The 19,227-nt window shown below is 31.3% G+C and overlaps 1 protein-coding gene across 1 annotated transcript; it reads left to right on the top strand.

Moving 5' to 3' along the window:
* The first annotated feature begins 2,154 nt into the window (after positions 1-2,154).
* On the top strand, positions 2,155-9,412 carry LOC107477897 (protein STRUBBELIG-RECEPTOR FAMILY 3-like). Its single transcript, XM_052259312.1, is given in 18 exon segments — positions 2,155-2,316; positions 2,533-2,793; positions 3,462-3,591; positions 3,702-3,773; positions 3,953-4,018; positions 4,102-4,173; positions 4,275-4,346; positions 4,443-4,514; positions 4,605-4,670; positions 4,774-4,839; positions 5,606-6,030; positions 6,168-6,374; positions 6,377-6,534; positions 6,903-7,174; positions 7,752-7,890; positions 8,085-8,221; positions 8,309-8,465; positions 8,819-9,412. Coding segments are annotated over 17 exon segments (2,334 nt in total). The 5' UTR covers positions 2,155-2,316; positions 2,533-2,669; the 3' UTR covers positions 8,918-9,412.
* The last annotated feature ends 9,815 nt before the right edge of the window (positions 9,413-19,227 follow it).

Raw genomic sequence — 19,227 nt, 5'->3', positions numbered from 1 at the left:
CTGCTTAAAAAAGAAAATAACATAAGAAAAAGTTAAATATAGACTTATTTAATATCTAATCCAATGTGCATAGACTTTAATTTAAATAAATAAATAAATAACTTTGGCGTCATGAATAAAAGGATATTAGTAGAAAACTCGCGTCTTCATTGAGTCAAACCATCTCAATTGAGTATGGCAATGGAGAATTTTCGTAACTTGATAGTGTCCATAACCATATCACTCGTATACGTACACACAAATTGTCGATTGTAGGATTGATGTCAGCAATTTTGTGAATATCAGTCATTGGAATAAGTAGGGAGATTTTGGATATATGTAAAGAAAGGGATTGATGTACTTTAAATTGTGGTGCTTTACATCTCTCATAACTTATCCTTTTATAGTTGTATCATAACTAAATTTTTTAAAATTTGGTTGACTTTAATTTAAAATTTAAAAAACAACAAACTAAGTTAAACAACCCAAATTTAAAATTTAAAAATAACAACTTAAATAAATAATAATTTAAAAATTCTAAACTAACGTAAATATTTATTTATTGTAATATTAGTATGTAACAACCGAAGAATAATTAACGTAAATTTTTTTAAAACTCTAAATTTCTTTAAAAGAATTTATGTAGCTACAATTTAAAAAAAATCAACAAAATTTTAAAAAATTATGCTAAAAAGAATTAACAAATTTTAAAAAATAGTGTTAAAATATAAAAAATAACAATCTAAATAAAATTTAAAAAATAACAACTTAAATAAAATAATTTAAAATTTAAAAAATAACAACATAAGTAACATAATCCAAACAAATAAAACAATTTAAAATTTTAAAAATAACAACCTAAGTAAAACAACCCAAACTTAAAATTTGAAAATAACAACCTGAGCAAATAATAATTTATAATTTATAAATATAAATCTAAAAATTTCTAGTAACGACACGTAAGCAAATAAACTCCCAGATTCAACGTATGAGCGCCACGTCAGCAAATGAGCTCCCATTTGTATTACTATAAAGATGTATACACAATTTTTATAATATTTAATTTATATAATACTTGGTGTCATTAATAACGGAAGTTACTATATGTAATGGAAGTTAATATAGTTAATTTGGCAACAATATTTTTTTAGTGCATTTCTGATGAATATTAGGAAAGTCACCACTTTTTAAATGAAACTCATTGAACAGCTTTTTCAAGTCAACACTTTAATAATTTTCAATTTTAGTGATAATAATGACAACGATACTACCGATTCTTTATTGTTCATGTCCAGCCATTAATCCTCTTTCAATTATAAAACTCCCACACTTTATATTTTTATAAAAGTAGAAATTTAAATATAATTCTTTTTATGTAAAATTAATAATTAAAAAATATTACATAATAATTTAATTGAATTTATTAAATTATTTAATAATTTTTAAATATTAATTTTATATAAAAACAAATATATACAAGTCTTCACTTTTTATAAATCAAAAAATATTAAAAAATTATTAGAATCTATTATTTTTAGCCATCAATTAATTATTAATATTTAAAAGTATAAAATAAAATATATTATTAAATATTTAAATTACCAAGCTATTTATGGTCCCTTCAAGTTGAAATAAAATATACAGCAAAATAAGTATTTCTTTTATTTATTTATTTAATTTTTTTTAGAAGTAGCTGTTTGCAAACGACAAAATACAGAGCCTGATGGACTCCGCGACTAAAATTAGCATGTGAGTGGGAATAGACAAATCCAAAGCAGAAGCAAGTGGATGCACGCGCCAGTACGGAGCGTGAGAGAGTCAAATTTGTCACCAAAATTAAAAAGACTTTACAGAGTAAGATATGTATGACTTGCACACAAACACACACTTACAATACCACCACCCTCTTTTCTTTATGCTTATTAGAGAGAGAGAGTTTCAGACACAAACCTTAGTCATTGTTGCTGTGCCTTTACAAATTTGCCTTTCTCCCTTTTTCTCTTCTTTGTTTCCAGTTCCTTCTTTTTACAAAGGTTAGGGTTTTAATTAACCAATTATTTTTTTCTTTTTATTCTTATTTATTTTATTATGATGAGATTCTCATTTTCTTTTTCTTTTTTAACAATGCAATGCAATGTGTGCTCCCGTTCCCTGTTATTACTGTTGCTCTTTCTTTCTTTCTTTCTTTCACCTTTTGAATCTTTGAAGCAACGTTTATTATATCTTCTTCACTTGAGCTCTCTCTAATTGTTACTTCTTTGCTCAGTTATCACTAATCAACTCAAATTGTTCTCAGCATTTTTGCCAACCTTCTTCTGCTATTCACTATCTCCACAAGTAGAACCTCATTTCATTCTTCTTCTTCTTCTTCTTCTTCTTCTTCTTCTTCTTCTTCATATTATTATTATTATTATTATTATTATTATTATTATTATTATTATTATTGGAAAAATCAACTTGTGCAAATTTGTCTTGTAGTGTTGTGTTTATGTGTGTTTTGAATCATGGATGTGATTTTTTTTTGTGTATTGGATGTTTTTTGTTTTTTTGCAGAGTTCTTGTAGGATCAGGTGATTGTGTTGGAGCTTGTTGTGGACTTGGTTCTTCAATCTGGGAGGATGTTTTTATAATTGTGTTTGTGTATAAGAGAGGGAGTGCTCTGAATTATAAGGTTGAGCTTTGGATCAAGAATGGGTTGGAAGAGATCTGATTTTATGGTCAAGAGAGTGATGAAGATCTATGGAGAAGTTTTATTGGGATTCTTGTTGATCTGCACACTTCAGTTTTCAAGTGCAGACACTGATCCCACTGACGGTAAGTTCTTTTCTTCATTTTTCCTGTCCTGCTGTCCACATTTTTCATATACTCTGGTGGATGAGGGGTTATTGAATTCAGATTCTTTGGTCACAAGAGTGTGGTAGGTAGCTGTTGTTGAAGTCTTCTAGGACATATTTTTTAAGATATTATATTGTGTGTGTATCAATCAAGGTTGCCGAACTTGGGAGTTCATGGAAACTTGCTTAGGTAAACTTGAATTGTTAAACTAAACTAGTAAACTCAAACTGGGGATGCTAGACTTGTAAATTTGTAAGATTTAACTTTAGAGTTTGGTAACCTTAGAGTGAATGGTGGTTGAAGATTATTTGCTAGTCTACAGTGATGCATAGAGGTCGGTAACTTATGTCACTTGCAAAATTTGAAGTACTATTATGCTTTGTGCTCCGGTGTTCGGTTGATTATTTGCTTAACTTTCTTGTTGTGCTCAACCTTGATTTTCTTGAATTGGTTTGCCATTGAACGTTTGTGCATTGAAATTTTATGCTGTTTATTTTGACCAATATATGGAGGGTTTGCCGGACTGCGGCAGTGAATGAGAGCAGTGTGAAACTATGAATTGATACTTTAGAGATATTCTTGATTGTTTATTAATAATTCATTCATGTGTGGTCTCTATGAGCTCTAAACTTTTCTGATTGTATCAGTTGCTGCAATTAATAGCTTACATGTTGCATTGGGATCTCCTCCTATCCCTCTGTGGTCATCTAGTGGGGGAGATCCATGTGGACAAGGGTGGCAAGGAGTTCAATGTAATGGTACATTCATACAAAAGATGTATGTTGTTATCTCTTCTGCATGATTCTTCCTATCCAGTTGTTTAATTGATATCTACTGAAGTAGGCACTTGTAAAATGTAAAAATTCTTGACATCTTACTTATGACAGAGTTCTGAATGCCGCAAACTTGCAAGGAGAACTAGGCGATAATCTGGCGAATTTCGTTTCCATCTCAGTAATGTAATTATAATCTTAATCTCCCTATATCGAGTGTGTGTGTCCATGTGCGAGTGCGCCTATGAGGCTGTGACTATATTGCCTTTTCCTCAGTTCACGAATTGCAGCTTTCATCCTTCTTACCGTGCGTATAAAATTTTCCTGCATTGTCTTTACTCGTCATTTTTTTTTACCTTGAACAGTGATCTAAGCAACAACAATATTGGGGGAAGTATTCCATCCAATTTGCCAGTTACACTGAGAAACTTGTATGTGATAATCTAGCTCTCTAATACTAGGCCCTTTCCATCATATATTGTTCTAATGGACATAATATGGTTTGTGGTTGCAGTTTTCTTTCGGCCAACCAGTTCACCGGAAGTATTCCGGCCTCTTTATCCTCATTGACTGGACTGACAGACATGTAAGCTTGTTGCTTCTCCCATTTTGTATTCAATTTGTGTTGTAGGCAATGATAAAATTCAAGCAAGTTTGTCAAAATCATATTTTATTTTCTCCTTTCAGGTCCCTTAACGATAATCATTTAAGTGGAGAAATACCAGATGCATTCCAGTCACTTCCGCTGTTGATCAACTTGTATGGTCTTAGCTAACATATGTAAACAATTTCCATGATAATTCTTTCTTCATTGTACATGAAACATGTTTAATTGAGCCACTATATGTTTTGCAGAGATTTATCTAATAATAATTTGAGTGGGGAATTGCCTCCGTCAATGAGAAATTTGTCATCAGTGACCACACTGTTAGTATTCTTTTCTTTTTTCTTTGTAAGGTCATAAATATGAACTTTTATTCTCTTTATCAAGCAAACTGACTGTGAAATTGTTGGCAGAAACTTGCAGAATAATCAACTCTCCGGGACCCTTGATGTTTTACAAGACCTTCCTCTTAAAAATTTGTACTTCTCTAAACCATATCTCATTTAAGTTATTGGGTCTTTTTAATTTTTGCATGGTTTGATTATTTGTTATATTTGTGCCATTCTGACATGTTTTGAGCAGGGATGTTTCGAACAATCAGTTTGCTGGTCCAATACCTCCGAAGTTGCTGAGCATCCCTAACTTCAGGTGAAAGTCTCTAGGATTCAACTGTTTTTCTTCTTTATGGATAAATATGATGATTACTAGAATTAGAAAAATGTGAACATGGACGTGGAACTTGTGTTTAAGACTATATTAGTCTTGAAATTTTATATGGTTCCCATTAATTCAAGATGTAAATGTTCCAATTAAGGGGGGAAAATTGACAAATAGATAAGCTTGAGAGAGACTAAACCATACTTTGACATCTCTAGACTCTGGTCAAAAAAAGGGAAAAGAAATTACTTGTATGATTTAGATTATTATACCTCCATAGCCAAATTATGAAATTAAATTCCAGTCTGTGATAGTAACTTTTTATTTATATAAGGTACACCTTTGCATTCAAATTGACGCCTCAATCAATTTATGATCTAGGAATTACATATGGTTGCTTGTTGTACAAGTATAATGTGAAACTTATGGTTATTGTTTTGTTAAAAAATGTACACAAGATTTGAACTTTGTACTTCCGATTGGAATGGAAGGATAATAGTACTTAACAAGAGAAGGACAATGGTAATGTGAGCTACATTTAAAGAGGTGGTCACTAGATATGTCCTATAGGCAATTTCAGGACATAAGGTATAAATTTAGGTTGTATTTTGTGGCTATTGGGAAAACTCAGAATTGGTCATTCCTTGTTTGAAGTTCCGGTGTTTTGCGTTATTGAGTTTTACCACATCTGAAATTTGAATAATGTATACCTATAATTTTGTAGCTTCAGTAACTAAAGACAATTCTTATTATGCAGACAAGCTGGAAACCCATTCAATGTTGTTAACTCTACTGCACCAGTTACTTCTCCACCTCGTTCCCCAGTGGCCGCACCACCAGGAACACCGGTTCCTAAAACACCAGCTTCTGGAACACCATCTTCTGGAACGCCATCTTCTGGACGTGGACCTCCTAAACAAGCTGATGGACCAACTGCAGCTAAGGAATCAAGTTCCGGGAAATCGAAAAAACACACCAAAAGGGTGGTTTGGATAGTTATTGCTAGCATATTGGGATTCATTATATTGTTACTAGCACTCATTCTCTTTTTGCCAAGATGTGCCAGAAGGGAGCGGGAAGACAGAAGGTCCAAGAGACATCAAATTGGTGCATATGGAGGTGACAGACCACATTCTAGGGATCATGGGGCTTTGGTCCCACCGCCTAGTCAAACAGAGAAAGGCAAATGACATACCTTTGGTCTATCATCTAATATTCTAATATATTATCTGAATTCTAGCATCACCTTCCATTTTATGGATCTAGACTTTAATCATTTAACTTTGTAAATAATAGTAATCTATTTTAACAATCAATAGGGGATATTCGAAGACCCAAAGAGGATCACCATGTGGAAACCAGGGCACTGGCGGCCATTCCAAAGACTCAAGATGAGCAAGATAAAAATATGCAAAGAATGACTTCAATAGACATGAGTACAATCGATGTCTATTCCATGCCTCCTCCTCCTCCGCCGCCACCTCCCCCTCCACCACCTCCTCCTCCCCCTCCACCACCACCTCCTCCTCAATTCGTTCCCCAATACGTTCAGTTCCTCCTCCCACTTTTGCAAAATTTTTTAGTATTGCATCCCTTCAACAGTATACAAATAGTTTCTCTCAAGAAAATCTTATAGGAGGTGGCATGCTGGGCACTGTGTATAGGGCAGAGCTTCCTAATGGGAAGGTAAGACTGTTTTCTCATCAGTTGCATTTATACAGAATTACTGACGAAACTCTATAGTTGGGTTTGCACATCTCTATAGTTGCTTGTATCTCCACTTGTTCTGTGATTTCTGAAAAACTCTGAAGCTATTTTAACATGTTTTATTTAATTATTTTGCTTAGCTAGGCCCTTTTCTCTTTTGCTTTTCATATTCTGCCAAGATGTTCTCGGAATGACAAGATAAATGGCTTAATGCTGCATATTGGTTTCTCTTTACCCTGATAAAACAATCTGAGTCTGATGCCTTGATGGGATTCTTATTTTGACACTTGATCTTTTTCCTTTCCTTTGTTTTGGGTACAATGAGAACATCTTATTATGAATTGTAGGTACTTGCTGTGAAGAAGCTTGAAAAGAGAGTTTGTGATAACCAGAAGGAGGAGGATTTTCTTGAATTAGTGAATGGCATTGATAGAATACGACATGTAAATATCGTCGAGCTTATTGGGTACTGTTCGGAGCATGGTCAAAGGCTTTTGATATATGAGTATTGCAGTAATGGATCACTCTATGAGGCACTTCACTCAGAGGATGAATTCAAAACAAGACTCTCATGGAATGCTCGCATCCGGATAGCACTTGGGGCGGCTAGGGCCCTAGAGTAAGTCAAGTTACCGTTATGTTTTTAGGAGAAAAATTGCTCAAGCTTGTTTTTAGCTTATAACATGTTCAGATCTTTTACTTTCACAAATCTGGTTTATCCTGCCTAAAATATTAGTTTTCCTTGGAGAATTCATTCAATATTGATATTATTTTGCTATAGTCATGGTAATTATTAATTAATGTTGGAGCTTTATTTCACCTTTTCTAGTACTTCCAAAGTTCAATTGCTAAATGCTAAATTAAAATGTCATGGTTACTCATAATACTTACCACATTATGCTTTATTTTCTGTGTGAAAGATTTTGATAGTTAAATATTTTTCCAAAACCAATTCGACCCTAAAGGTTAAGCTGTTGGTTGCTGGGCCAAGAATGATGGCTTTTTCAAACAATGAATTTCTTATCAAATCAATTTAGAGAGTTCTAGGATCTTTCTGAAAACCAAATGAAGCATATGAAAAAAGATAATTGGAAGTTGAGGCATGGGAAAGTCTTTCCTTGATTTAACATACTTGAAGACACAATATTTGATGATCTGGATGAGAAATCTAATGTTTCTTCTTGTCTTCTGACAAGGTATTTGCATGAGCAATGTCAGCCAGCTGTGATTCACAGAAATTTCAAGTCTGCTAACATTCTTCTTGACGATGACCTATCAGTGCGTGTATCTGATTGTGGGTTGGCTCCATTAATAGCTTCCGGATCTGTCAGTCAGGTAAGCGATTATTTGATATTGAAACTATGCTTTCAACATTTTGAAGGAACAGCTATACAAATTGGTTTAATCTACCCATATATGTATTTAGCAGTGCCTAATGTTCAAATTATAGTATATCATAAAAGAACTATGTCAACATATACTGTGTAAGTTTATAACAATTTGAATGATATTGTTCCATTCCTTGTCAGCTATCCGGACAACTGCTAACAGCTTATGGCTATGGAGCTCCGGAATTTGAATCAGGAGTTTACACATACCAAAGTGATGTTTACAGCTTTGGAGTAGTTATGTTAGAACTTTTGACTGGCCGTCAGTCCCATGACAGGTGAGGACTCATAAGAAAAGTATTTGAGCAACAGTTTTTGCTTCTTGTGTGGTTAAATTGTTACCAACAGTCTATCACCTTGAACAGGAAGCGACCTCGAGGGGAGCAGTTTCTGGTCAGATGGGCAGTTCCCCAACTCCATGATATTGATGCATTGTCGAGCATGGTTGATCCTTCTTTGAGTGGAGAGTACCCCACCAAATCATTATCAAATTTCGCAGACATTATTTCTCGATGCCTTCAGGTGAGCGATTGTTCAATCTGAACTTGTACAAAAAATAACTTATTCGTTTCAATGATCTTTTAATTTTGGGTTAAATAAGTTTTTATCCTGGAAAAATTCTTAATTTGTGGTTTTGGTCTAACAAGATATTCTCCATTTAACTTGCCATGTAATGTAGTATAAACAAAATTGCGAGGACCAAGATCAAATTAAAAAAAAATCATGAATTGTATAAAGCCAAAAACTTATTTAACCCCCTGTAATTTCTTACCATTTTCTTAGTATAAGTTCATTGAAATGAAAGGAGCCCTTGGACTTATTCATCATCGTCGACTTTTGGAGTTAATTTCTGACACTAATTGTATCTTATGCAGTCGGAGCCAGAATTTAGGCCAGCAATGTCAGAGGTCGTCTTGTACTTATTGAACATGATAAGGAAGGAGTCCCAGCAAAGTGAATCAGATGAAATATGAGAATGGTAGTGATGTTTGATCTTGAATTCATGTGCAAAGATTTACATTTACCTGCCAAATATAAGGTATTAATAATATACATGTCATCTATTGGTGGCTCAATTAGATGCCTCCATGTTCCATTTCTTCCATGCTAACCTATTCAACATTCACATTCCAAAAGCCTCAGAAATTCATAGTCACAAACCCTCCTCACATGTGTGGTCATATTCATATATACATGATATTTCATAGTTCATTGAAACCTTTTTAGTGTTTTAGTGCTGTGCTTAGTGTGCTAACCCCACCCATTTGTTTGGTAGTTGTTTCCAAATTCTTAAAAGTGTAATGTAGGTCAAAGTTGTGCATCCTTTTTTATGTGTACATTGATAATGGAATTTTGATATTCAATTGTACCAAATCATTAAGCATCATTGTAATAATTTTCTAATAATGATATTGTTCTTTGTAACCTATATAAAAAAGCAGCATCTAGTAGTCGGTTTTTTGTTTTAAGTTGCTGTTTGTTCTACCTTTTGGTTTTATTATAAGACAACTTTGATACTAAGTGTCAGCTATTACCATATATGAGAACAATGCTTAATTGCTTATGTCATGGTTTTTTTTTTCTTTCTTTTTGGGGTCTTGGCTTATAGCATGTTTAAACTGCATTTGAGTTTCAGCATCCAACTTTGTTGGTTGTGCTTAGTTACAAATTTATTTTGCATTGTGAATTATTCAATTTCCATTGGAAAACATATTTTTATTATTTTATTAACTTTTTTATTTAAAAAATCTTGATCTATATTTAACACTTTTTACTCTTAATAATAAATATTAGTAAGTATAAAAATCATCACCTTATTTTCACTGCCTTTAGTTTCCAAGATTTGTGAAGAAAGCAAGGGTTATTTTTGTAAAAAGCAAAATTTCAGTTGTTTATATATACGCACACAATTATTCAATTCAATTATATACACACATACACACACAATTATTCAATTATTTAAGAAGTGGATGTTAGAAACAGGTAGTTTTTGCTGATCAGACTTGATATGTTGTTCAATTCAACTATCAATTCACATAAATTGAATCCTTATTATTTAAAAAACTGATGAGAAACAGAACAAAAAAAATTTCTGAAACAATCTTTAAAAATTATTAAATGAGCCTTAAAAATTTCTTTTGTGGTTACTGAAGAATATTTTAGTTGAGTATTTGAAACTCTTAGGTAGCGTTTAGTGGAGAGACAGAGACGGAAAGACTTGAGACTGAGAGACAGAGACTAAGAGACAGTGATTGAAATAAATTTTAGTATTTTGTTTGGTGTAAAATGGGTGACAGGAATTGAAACAAGAATGAAACTATAATTTAATTTGCACAAAGGGTAAAATTGGAATTAATTAATTTAAATAAGAGTATTTTAGGTATAAAATGTTATTAAAGTTTCAGTCTTCATCTCTAAAAATTTTAGTCACCTGTGTCCCTACTTTTTGGAGGTATTGAAATACTGAAATTTTGGAGACAGAGACAGAAATTTTAGTACCAATTTCTGAACCAACAAATACAATACTAAATCTCAGTCTCTCAGTCTCTGTCTCAGTACCTCAAAAAAAACGCTACCTTATAAATCACGTACAATGACAATTACAATTATAATGGAAATTATGTTTTCTAAAATGATTAAGTTATTATTCCAATAAATACAATGCTGGTGGGCACTTTTTAGGTTTGGTGGGTACTACACATTATAGATTTCACCATCATAACAAACGTGGCTGATGGTTTATACAATGTTTTGACAGAAATCAAATCTTCAGATAAAGAATGTCTACGTGACGTTTCTTCTAAATCAGAATTGATAGGTCCATAGCCATAAACACCAATTAATTATTAAACTGGCCCAGAAAAATATAAATCATTGAGTACTTGTTTATGGTGACTTTTAGATTGTTCTCAAGGGCGAAAATGTTGATAGTTTATAATTTATACAAATTTTAGTAGGAAAGAACTTGAAGGAATTTGAATCTGAACCAATGTCATTTTATAGAAAACTAGTGAATTGTCCCGTGCCATGCACGAGTATGGTAAGTTTAATAAAAAATATTCATTATAAAAGTGTTTTTATGTTATTAACATATATATGAGTGTTTTATAATAAATTGGATCGCTAATTAAAAATATTTAAATCATTTTAATTTTTGATAACATTGAAAGAGTATATATATGACTTTTTTAGTACAACAATTCAGACAAAAAAATTTCATACTTTTACATAAAGCAATACATAATACATATAGAAATTAACAATTTTCGTAGAACATAAATATTTAAAAAATACATGTTAAATAGAATTTAAAATTACATATAATCAACAGATATTTTGGAAAACTTTTCTATAAACCACATTGATTGTTATATCTTTTGATCTGGCAGAATTATTCTCAATTAATACTGGTAACCCAGATTTTGATGTTACTTTTGAAAGAGCAACATAAATTTAGTTTGTACATAAAAGAAAGATAATTGTTTTGGATGAATATTTTTCATAAAATTCGAACCAAACTACAAACCAAACACCTCTAGTTAACAGGATTAAAAATATAAAAAAACACGCACCATTTGAAATACTTGCAAGTGGCCTACGTAAATCACTATTAGCATGTAAGCTGTTGTGGGTAGTGCGTGTTAATTTTCTTTGTCTGCCAGGATCTTCAGATGCTTGATCAAGAGAAAGATTTATTTGATTAATGGATGAATCTATTGCACCTGCTGGGAGTGAGTTAGATGGCTGATGATCTAAAGATGTTGCTGGTCTCTTAACAAGGAGCAATGGGTCCAGGGTGGTAGCTGGTTTTAATTTTTTTTTTAACGCAAAATAAAATATTTTGTTAACACATAATCAAAAAATTATTTAACAGATACAACATTTAAAATAACTAAAATTAAAAGATTATGTAAATATTGAACTAACCAGGGAGTGGGTCAGCATCCATGCTTGGTTGAGTGCTGCATCTATTTTTTTTTTCATGATTAGTCTTCTCCTTATTCTGGCTAACTTGGGGCTAATCTTATAGTCTGTGAACTCCATTGCAAGGTGAACTTCACAAAAAGGTTAAAAAATGAAAGTTTTGAGATAACATGAAGTGAACAATGAAAAATGGAGCAAAATTGTATAAGTCTATCTTTCTTTTCATGAGTTGCAATACTTATTCTATATACATCTTATTTTATATACAACTGAATTCAAAATACAATGATTATTGATGCTTTTATTTGCATATGGAGTCAAGAAAAAATGGTTTAGTTATGTAAAGTGTAACAATAGAAATGTAGATAAAAAACATAACAAATGAATTAAAATACATGATTGAAAGAACTACACCAAATTCACTCTTATATAGGAATCTGCGAAAATACTTTATAGCAAATGCATGAAATAAATACTATTATAATGATTATGCATGCAGATTTTTTTAATCACAGCTTTATGCATACGTGTATTGTAAAGAATTTCAAAAATAATTAACGCTGCATAATATGTTATAGTATTATACTGTTCATTGTTGTAAAGGAGCAGAAGGAAATCGCTATAAATTTACTAAAGTAGCAACAAATCTCTATTGGCCGTTATTTACTCATTAGAAATTATTTATTAGATAATTGAATTAGTGAACAAAAACTAATTACAAATGAGTTGTTATACGTTGAAGTTTTTGTACGTATTGCCAATGATGAATAGTAATATTTTTAGACGGTAGAAGCAAAAATGTTGCGTAATATAATATTAGAATTTGTTTTTAAATTCCTTTTTAACATTTTGGTTAATATATTGAAAACATAGTAATTAAAAATATAAGAAATGGAACTTACGCAAATATAATACATAGATTTATATATACAAAATTAATACAATTGTGTCCATATTAATGTTGATTTGTTATAAATCTATAGAAATTTGAAGAAAAATAATGATGAAAAAATTAGAATTGATTGATTGATAAGAACTAAGTACATTTCTTGATGACTAAATAAGATAAAACATAAATAAACTGAAAATATAACATAGGCAAGTAACTTGATGAACCATTTGTTTCAAACAGGAAACTCCTTTAGTGCAGAATACGAACAAACTTCCATGGCATGGTTTAATAAGTGACTTAACAAAAAATTGATTTAATGTGAACAAAGTTGCTACTAAAGAAATTATATCTTATACTAAGCCACAGAATTTAAATTTTCAAAACCTCAGCAAAAGCTCTTCAACCCTTGTTGATAATTGCTTTACAGAAACCATTCAAAAGAGTCCATTGCAGTCCCATGTGATATGAAAAACCCTCTTTTTGAACCACATGAACGTAATCATGTCTTGAGGGGAATGCATGGAGTACAAAATATGGATGAAAAACCTTTGTGAAGAAATTAACAATGAGAAATATTAAATAAATTATACTAATATTAATAATAATTTATAGAAATAACAAAATTAATTAGAACAACATAAATATTAATAATAAGCAATAGAAATTGTAGGAAAAAATTCAATTGTAATTACCAGTGAGCGTATTCAATCTCATGGTTGGTTACAAAACATATGTAGGAGTATATATAGGTCTTCATAATACATTTACTTGGTAAGAACTCGATGAATGATGAAGCATTGAATCCGCATAACTAAATGGATGATTAGGCAAGTGGACAAATTCTTCATTTCAAGAAACATTTAAAAAGTCATGAAACTTAATACGGAGACAGGAATTTCTCGGTTGTTCACTATTGTTCAGAAAATGAGAATTAGTAACATTGTTTTCTTTCACATTCTAGTTCATTAACGCCATTATCACCGCATTTTATCTGCAAAATATAATTCATCTTCACTATCAAACCAGAGAGTAACGAAAGTCAAAAGATCAACACAGTGAAAAATAAATGCAAATCTGAGCTGAGAATGAAACAATTAGAAGGAGAATGAGAGAGAACCTGCAAGGCGTTGACGAAGACCTTGCTGCGATCCATGGAATCCCCGTCGAAGGTCATGGAAAATTAAGAAGTGTTGTAATTGGACGCTCTACTCATGAGAAGCATGTTTGTCTCCGGCTTCATCGGGAGCGTTTTCTAGGTGTGCAACTCAAAGCAAAAGAAGTAACCCTATTCCTTTCGAATCCTTGTCCGAAATGCACAAAAGCACCATTCCCATGATTCCCTGAGTGAAATTCTTCACAACCTGGATTCCAGTATCGCCAACCAAGAAAACAAATGAAAAGGACAAAATAAAATTCTCTTAATATAGAAAATGAAATTATCTTTCAATTCAAAATTCAAATTCAAATTTTGTTCGGAAGAAAGAGGTGGAAGATACTTGGATGCATAACAAAGAAAGAGATGCTTAATTGAAGAATTTGACCGGGATAAAAAACAAGAGAGGGAGGTGTGTGAATCCACCGACGCATTAAGATGCCGAGATGCAAAAGAAAAATATAATCGTCGCTGTCTCGTCAACCAGCAAAACCCTACCACCGCCACAATCGTGTCCATCACGGCAATGAAGTCCTCGTGCAGCCGAGGCGTCCACACAATGCACGACCGCTTCATCAAACGGGCGGAGGGATCGTCGTTGGCCAGCGGAGCTTCCAGAGAGGAAACAATTGGGAAGAGACTGAGACTGAGAGGAAATAATTCATGGTATTTTTCAATTCAAAATTTGAATTCTGAAACACACAAATTTGTAGATTTGGTAGGAATAAAAAAGCAAGAGAAAAAAACAAATGAATACAGACAAAAAGAAGGTATATGAATGAATTGAAACATGTCATGTTTATGAAGTGTAATGAGAATAGTTTCATATAGGAATGATAACGTAATAAGGGTAAAGATGAGTGAGGATGAAAATATTGATATTTTGATAGAAGCTCAGAATGAATGTAAGAGATAACACCTTGGAGTTCCACTAAAAAAATAACCTTCTTTTAAAGGTATGTTATAGGATATAGAAGCACGTGATAAGTACGTTATATCACCTAATTTCTTGCATACATATATAAGATTTTCTTCGTTATATAACTCATCTTTCTTCTTGTATTCCTGCTACTATTGTTGAGTCTTTTTTTATTTCTATCTCATTCTTCTCTTGTTGTTATTATAATTTTTTGTTATTTTTTTGTTTAATTATTTTATTTTATTTTTCTTGTTTTTATTCTTTTTGAGTAGATAAAATAATAAAAATTATAAGAAGATGAAACAAGAAGAAAAAAAAAATAAATGATGAAAAAAACCACACAAATTTTTGTTAAAAAAAAAAGCAAATAAATTTATTAATATAACATACAAATTTTTGTACATAACACAAAAATAGAAGTAACAAAAACTAAATCTCAATCCTTCATACTAAGTAATTAGAGTGATGAAAAAAAATATCCAAACCTCCTAAACAATTCAAAAATTAATAAAGCTTAATTAGTAGTGATTCACATATATAAAAGTTTATAGAAAATGAAATTCTTAAACTGATATATAAAAATTTATGTGATCAATAATTTTGCTACACAACTTAAAAATTACTTTTACTATTGTTGTTTTGTTATTTGGATAAGTCCATGTTTTGAATTTGTAGTTCTTAAAAAATTTATGTTGATTATTACAAAATTTTTGTATTATACACTAAAATTTTTATACTCAATAATTTTGCTGAGAAAAAAAAAAGGAGGAAGAGGAGGATGAAATAATAATAATAATAAAAAGTAACAATAGAAGAAAAAAGAAGTAGGAAAAGAAATCAAATAAAAAAAAACGTACGTTTAAAAAAAAACGCATATATAAACATGTAATTTGATTGGACTTAATTAATGCAAATGCTTGATCGTCTAGCATTTCTGAAACTTATTACGGTGAGAATTAGGATATTTAAAATAACTATGTTATCTTTCTCATAATTTTATGAAAATAATTACAAAAAAGTTTTTTATTTGAGTAAAAACGAATTTGGTCTCTTTATGTTCTTACGCATTCTTTAACTACTGAATTACAATAATTTTTTTGTTTATCGTGTTATGTGTTATATAAAAAGTAATCGGTAAAAATATGGCTTGATAGGTGATGAACGGATAATTTATATATTTTTTGGCATTGTTTTTAGGTAGTTTTTAGTAGAATTTAGCTACTTTTTAGTATATTTTTATTAGTTTTTAAGTAAAATTTACATTTATGGACTTTACTATGAGTTTGTATGTTTTTCTGTGATTTTAGGTATTTTTTGGCTGAAATTGAGGGACCTGAGCAAAAATCTGATTCAAAGGCTGAAAAAGGACTACTGATGCTGTTGGATTCTGACCTCCCTGCACTCAAAATGGATCTTTTGGAGTTACAAAAACCCAAATGGCGCGCTCTCAATTGTGTTGGAAAGTAGACATCCAGGGCTTTCCAGCAATATATAATAGTTCATACTTTACTCGAGTTTTGATGATGCAAACTGGCGTTCAAACGCTAACTTCCTGCCCTATTCTGGCGTTAAACGCCAGAAACAGGATAAAAGCTAGAGTTAAACGCCCAAACTAGCATAAAAGCTGGCCTTTAACTCCAAGAAAAGCCTCTACACATGAAAGCTTCAATGCTCAGCCCAAACACACACCAAGTGGGCCCGGAAGTGGATTTCTGCATCATTTACTTATTTCTGTAAATCCTAGTAACTAGTCTAGTATAAATAGGACCTTTTACTATTGTATTAGACATCTTTTGATCATCCTTTGATCTTTTGTTCACGTTTTGGGAGGCTGGCCATTCGGCCATGCCTACCCTATTTTCACTTATATATTTTCAACGGTGGAGTTTCTATACACCATAGATTAAGGTGTGGAGCTCTGCTGTTCCTCGAGTATTAATGCAAAGTATTATTGTTCTTCTATTCAATTTATGCTTATTCTTATTCTAAGATATTCATTCGTACCCAAGAACATGATGAATATGATGATTATAGTGATGCTCATCACCATTCTTAACCTATGAACGCGTGCCTGACAACCACCCTGTTCTACATGAAAACAAGCTTGAATGTATATCTCTTGGATTCCTGGTTCACGACGCATGGTTGCCTCTCCTGACAACAGAGCCTTCCATTCCGTGAGATCAGAGTCTTCGTGGTATAAGTTAGAATCAATTGGCAGCATTCTTGAGATCTGAAAAGTCTAAACTTTGTCTGTTGTATTCCGAGTAGGATCTGGGATGGGATGACTGTGACGAGCTTCAAACTGATGACTGTTGGGCGTAGTGACAGATGCAAAAGAATCATTGGATCTTATTCCGACACAAGTGAGAACCGACAGATGATTAGCCCTACGTAACCTGTAGCTGGACCATTTTCACTGAGAGGACGGGAGGTAGCCATTGACAACGGTGATCCCCAACATACAGCTTGCCATGGAAAGGAGTATGAATGATTGAATGAAGACAGTAGGAAAGTGGAGATCCAGAAGGAATAACGCATCTCCATACGCTTATCTGAAATTTTCACCAATGAATTACATAAGTATCTCTATCTTTATTTCATGTTTATTTATCTTTTAATTTTCAAAACTTCATAACCATTTGAATCCGCCTGACTCAGATTTACAAGATGACCATAGCTTGCTTCAAGCCGATAATCTCCGTGGGATCGACCCTTACTCACGTAAGGTTTATTACTTGGACGACCCAGTGCACTTGCTGGTTAGTTGTGCGAAGTTGTGAAAAAGAGTTGAGATTACAATTGCGCGTACCACCAAGTTATTGGCGCTATTGAGATCACAATTTCGTGCACCAAGTTTTTGGCATCGTTGTCGGAGATTTTTCGAGTTTGGACAACTGACGGTTCATCTTGTTGCTCAGATTAGGTAATTTTCTTCTTTTTTTCAACCTTTATTTTATTTTAAAAAAGTTTTCAAAAATATTTCAAAATTTTTTCTTCTTTTTCGTTATTTTAAAAATAATTTTCGAAAAAATACAAAAAAAATTATAAAATCATAAAACAAAAAATATTTTGTGTTTCTTGTTTGAGTCTAGTGTCAAATTTTAAGTTTGGTATCAATTGTATGTTTTTAATTTTTCTAAAAAAATTTTCGAAAATTCATGCGTCGCATTCTTCATGATCTTCAAGTTGTTCTTAATGAGTCTCCTTGTTTGATCTTCATATTTTCTTGTTTTGTGTCTTTTGTTGTTTTTCATATGTATTTTTGAATTCATAGTGTCTAAACATGAAAAATCTCTAAGTTTGGTGTCTTGCATGTTTTTCTTTTCTTGAAAATTTTCAAAAATAAGTTCTTGATGTTCATTATGATCTTCAAAATGTTATTGGTGTTCATCTTGACATTCATAGTGTTCTTGCATGCATCATTTGTTTTAATCCAAAATTTTTATGTGTTGAGTCATTTTGTGGTTTTTCTCTTTCCTCATTAAATTCAAAAAATAAAAAAATATCTTTTACTTATTTCATTCATAAATTTCAAAATCTTTGGGTTGACTTAGTCAAAATTTTTTAAAAATAAGTTGTTTCTTGTTAGTCAAGTCAAGATTTCAATTTCAAAAATTTATCTTTTCAAAATCAAATCTTTTTCATTTTTTTCCTTTGTTTTTTCAAAAATTTTCAAAAATCTTTTTCAAAACTTTTCAAAATCTTTTTCCTATTTTTACCTCATATTTTTTGAAATTAATACTAACAATTAATGTTTTGATTCAAAAATTTCAAGTTTGTTACTTTCTTATTAAGAAAGATTCAAACTTTAAATTTTAGAATCATATTTTTTAATTTCTTGTTAGTCAAGTCATCAAATTTTAAAAATCATATCTTTTTCAAAAAAAAAAATTGTTTTTCAATCATATCTTTTTAATCATATCTTTTCAAATCATATCTTTTTCAATCAAATCTTTTTCAATCATATCCTTTTAAATTTTGATTTCAAAAATCTTTTCTAACTTCTTATCTTTTCAAAATTGATTTTCAAATCTTTTTCAATTAACTAATTGACTTTTTGTTTGTTTTACTATTTCTTATCTTTTTCAAAACCACCTAACTACTTTTTTCTCTCTAATTTTCGAAAACTCCTCACCCTTTTTCAAAATTCTTTTAGTTAACTAATTATTTTAAATTTTAATTTTAATTTTATTTCTTCTCCTAATTTTTGAATTCTAACTATATTTTTAAAATAAAAACAAAAATATTTTCCTTTTTCTTTTTAATTATTTTTGAAAACTCTCTCTCTCTCTCTCTCATTTCTTTCTATTTCTTTATTTATTCACTAACATTCTTCTCTTCTTCTTATAATTCAAACCCTTTCCCCCTCTCTGTGTTCGAATTCTTTTTCTTC

This window comes from Arachis duranensis, chromosome 3 (assembly GCF_000817695.3).
Source record: "Arachis duranensis cultivar V14167 chromosome 3, aradu.V14167.gnm2.J7QH, whole genome shotgun sequence".
Taxonomy (NCBI): Eukaryota; Viridiplantae; Streptophyta; class Magnoliopsida; order Fabales; family Fabaceae; genus Arachis; species Arachis duranensis.
This window is presented reverse-complemented; position numbering and strand designations above follow the sequence as displayed.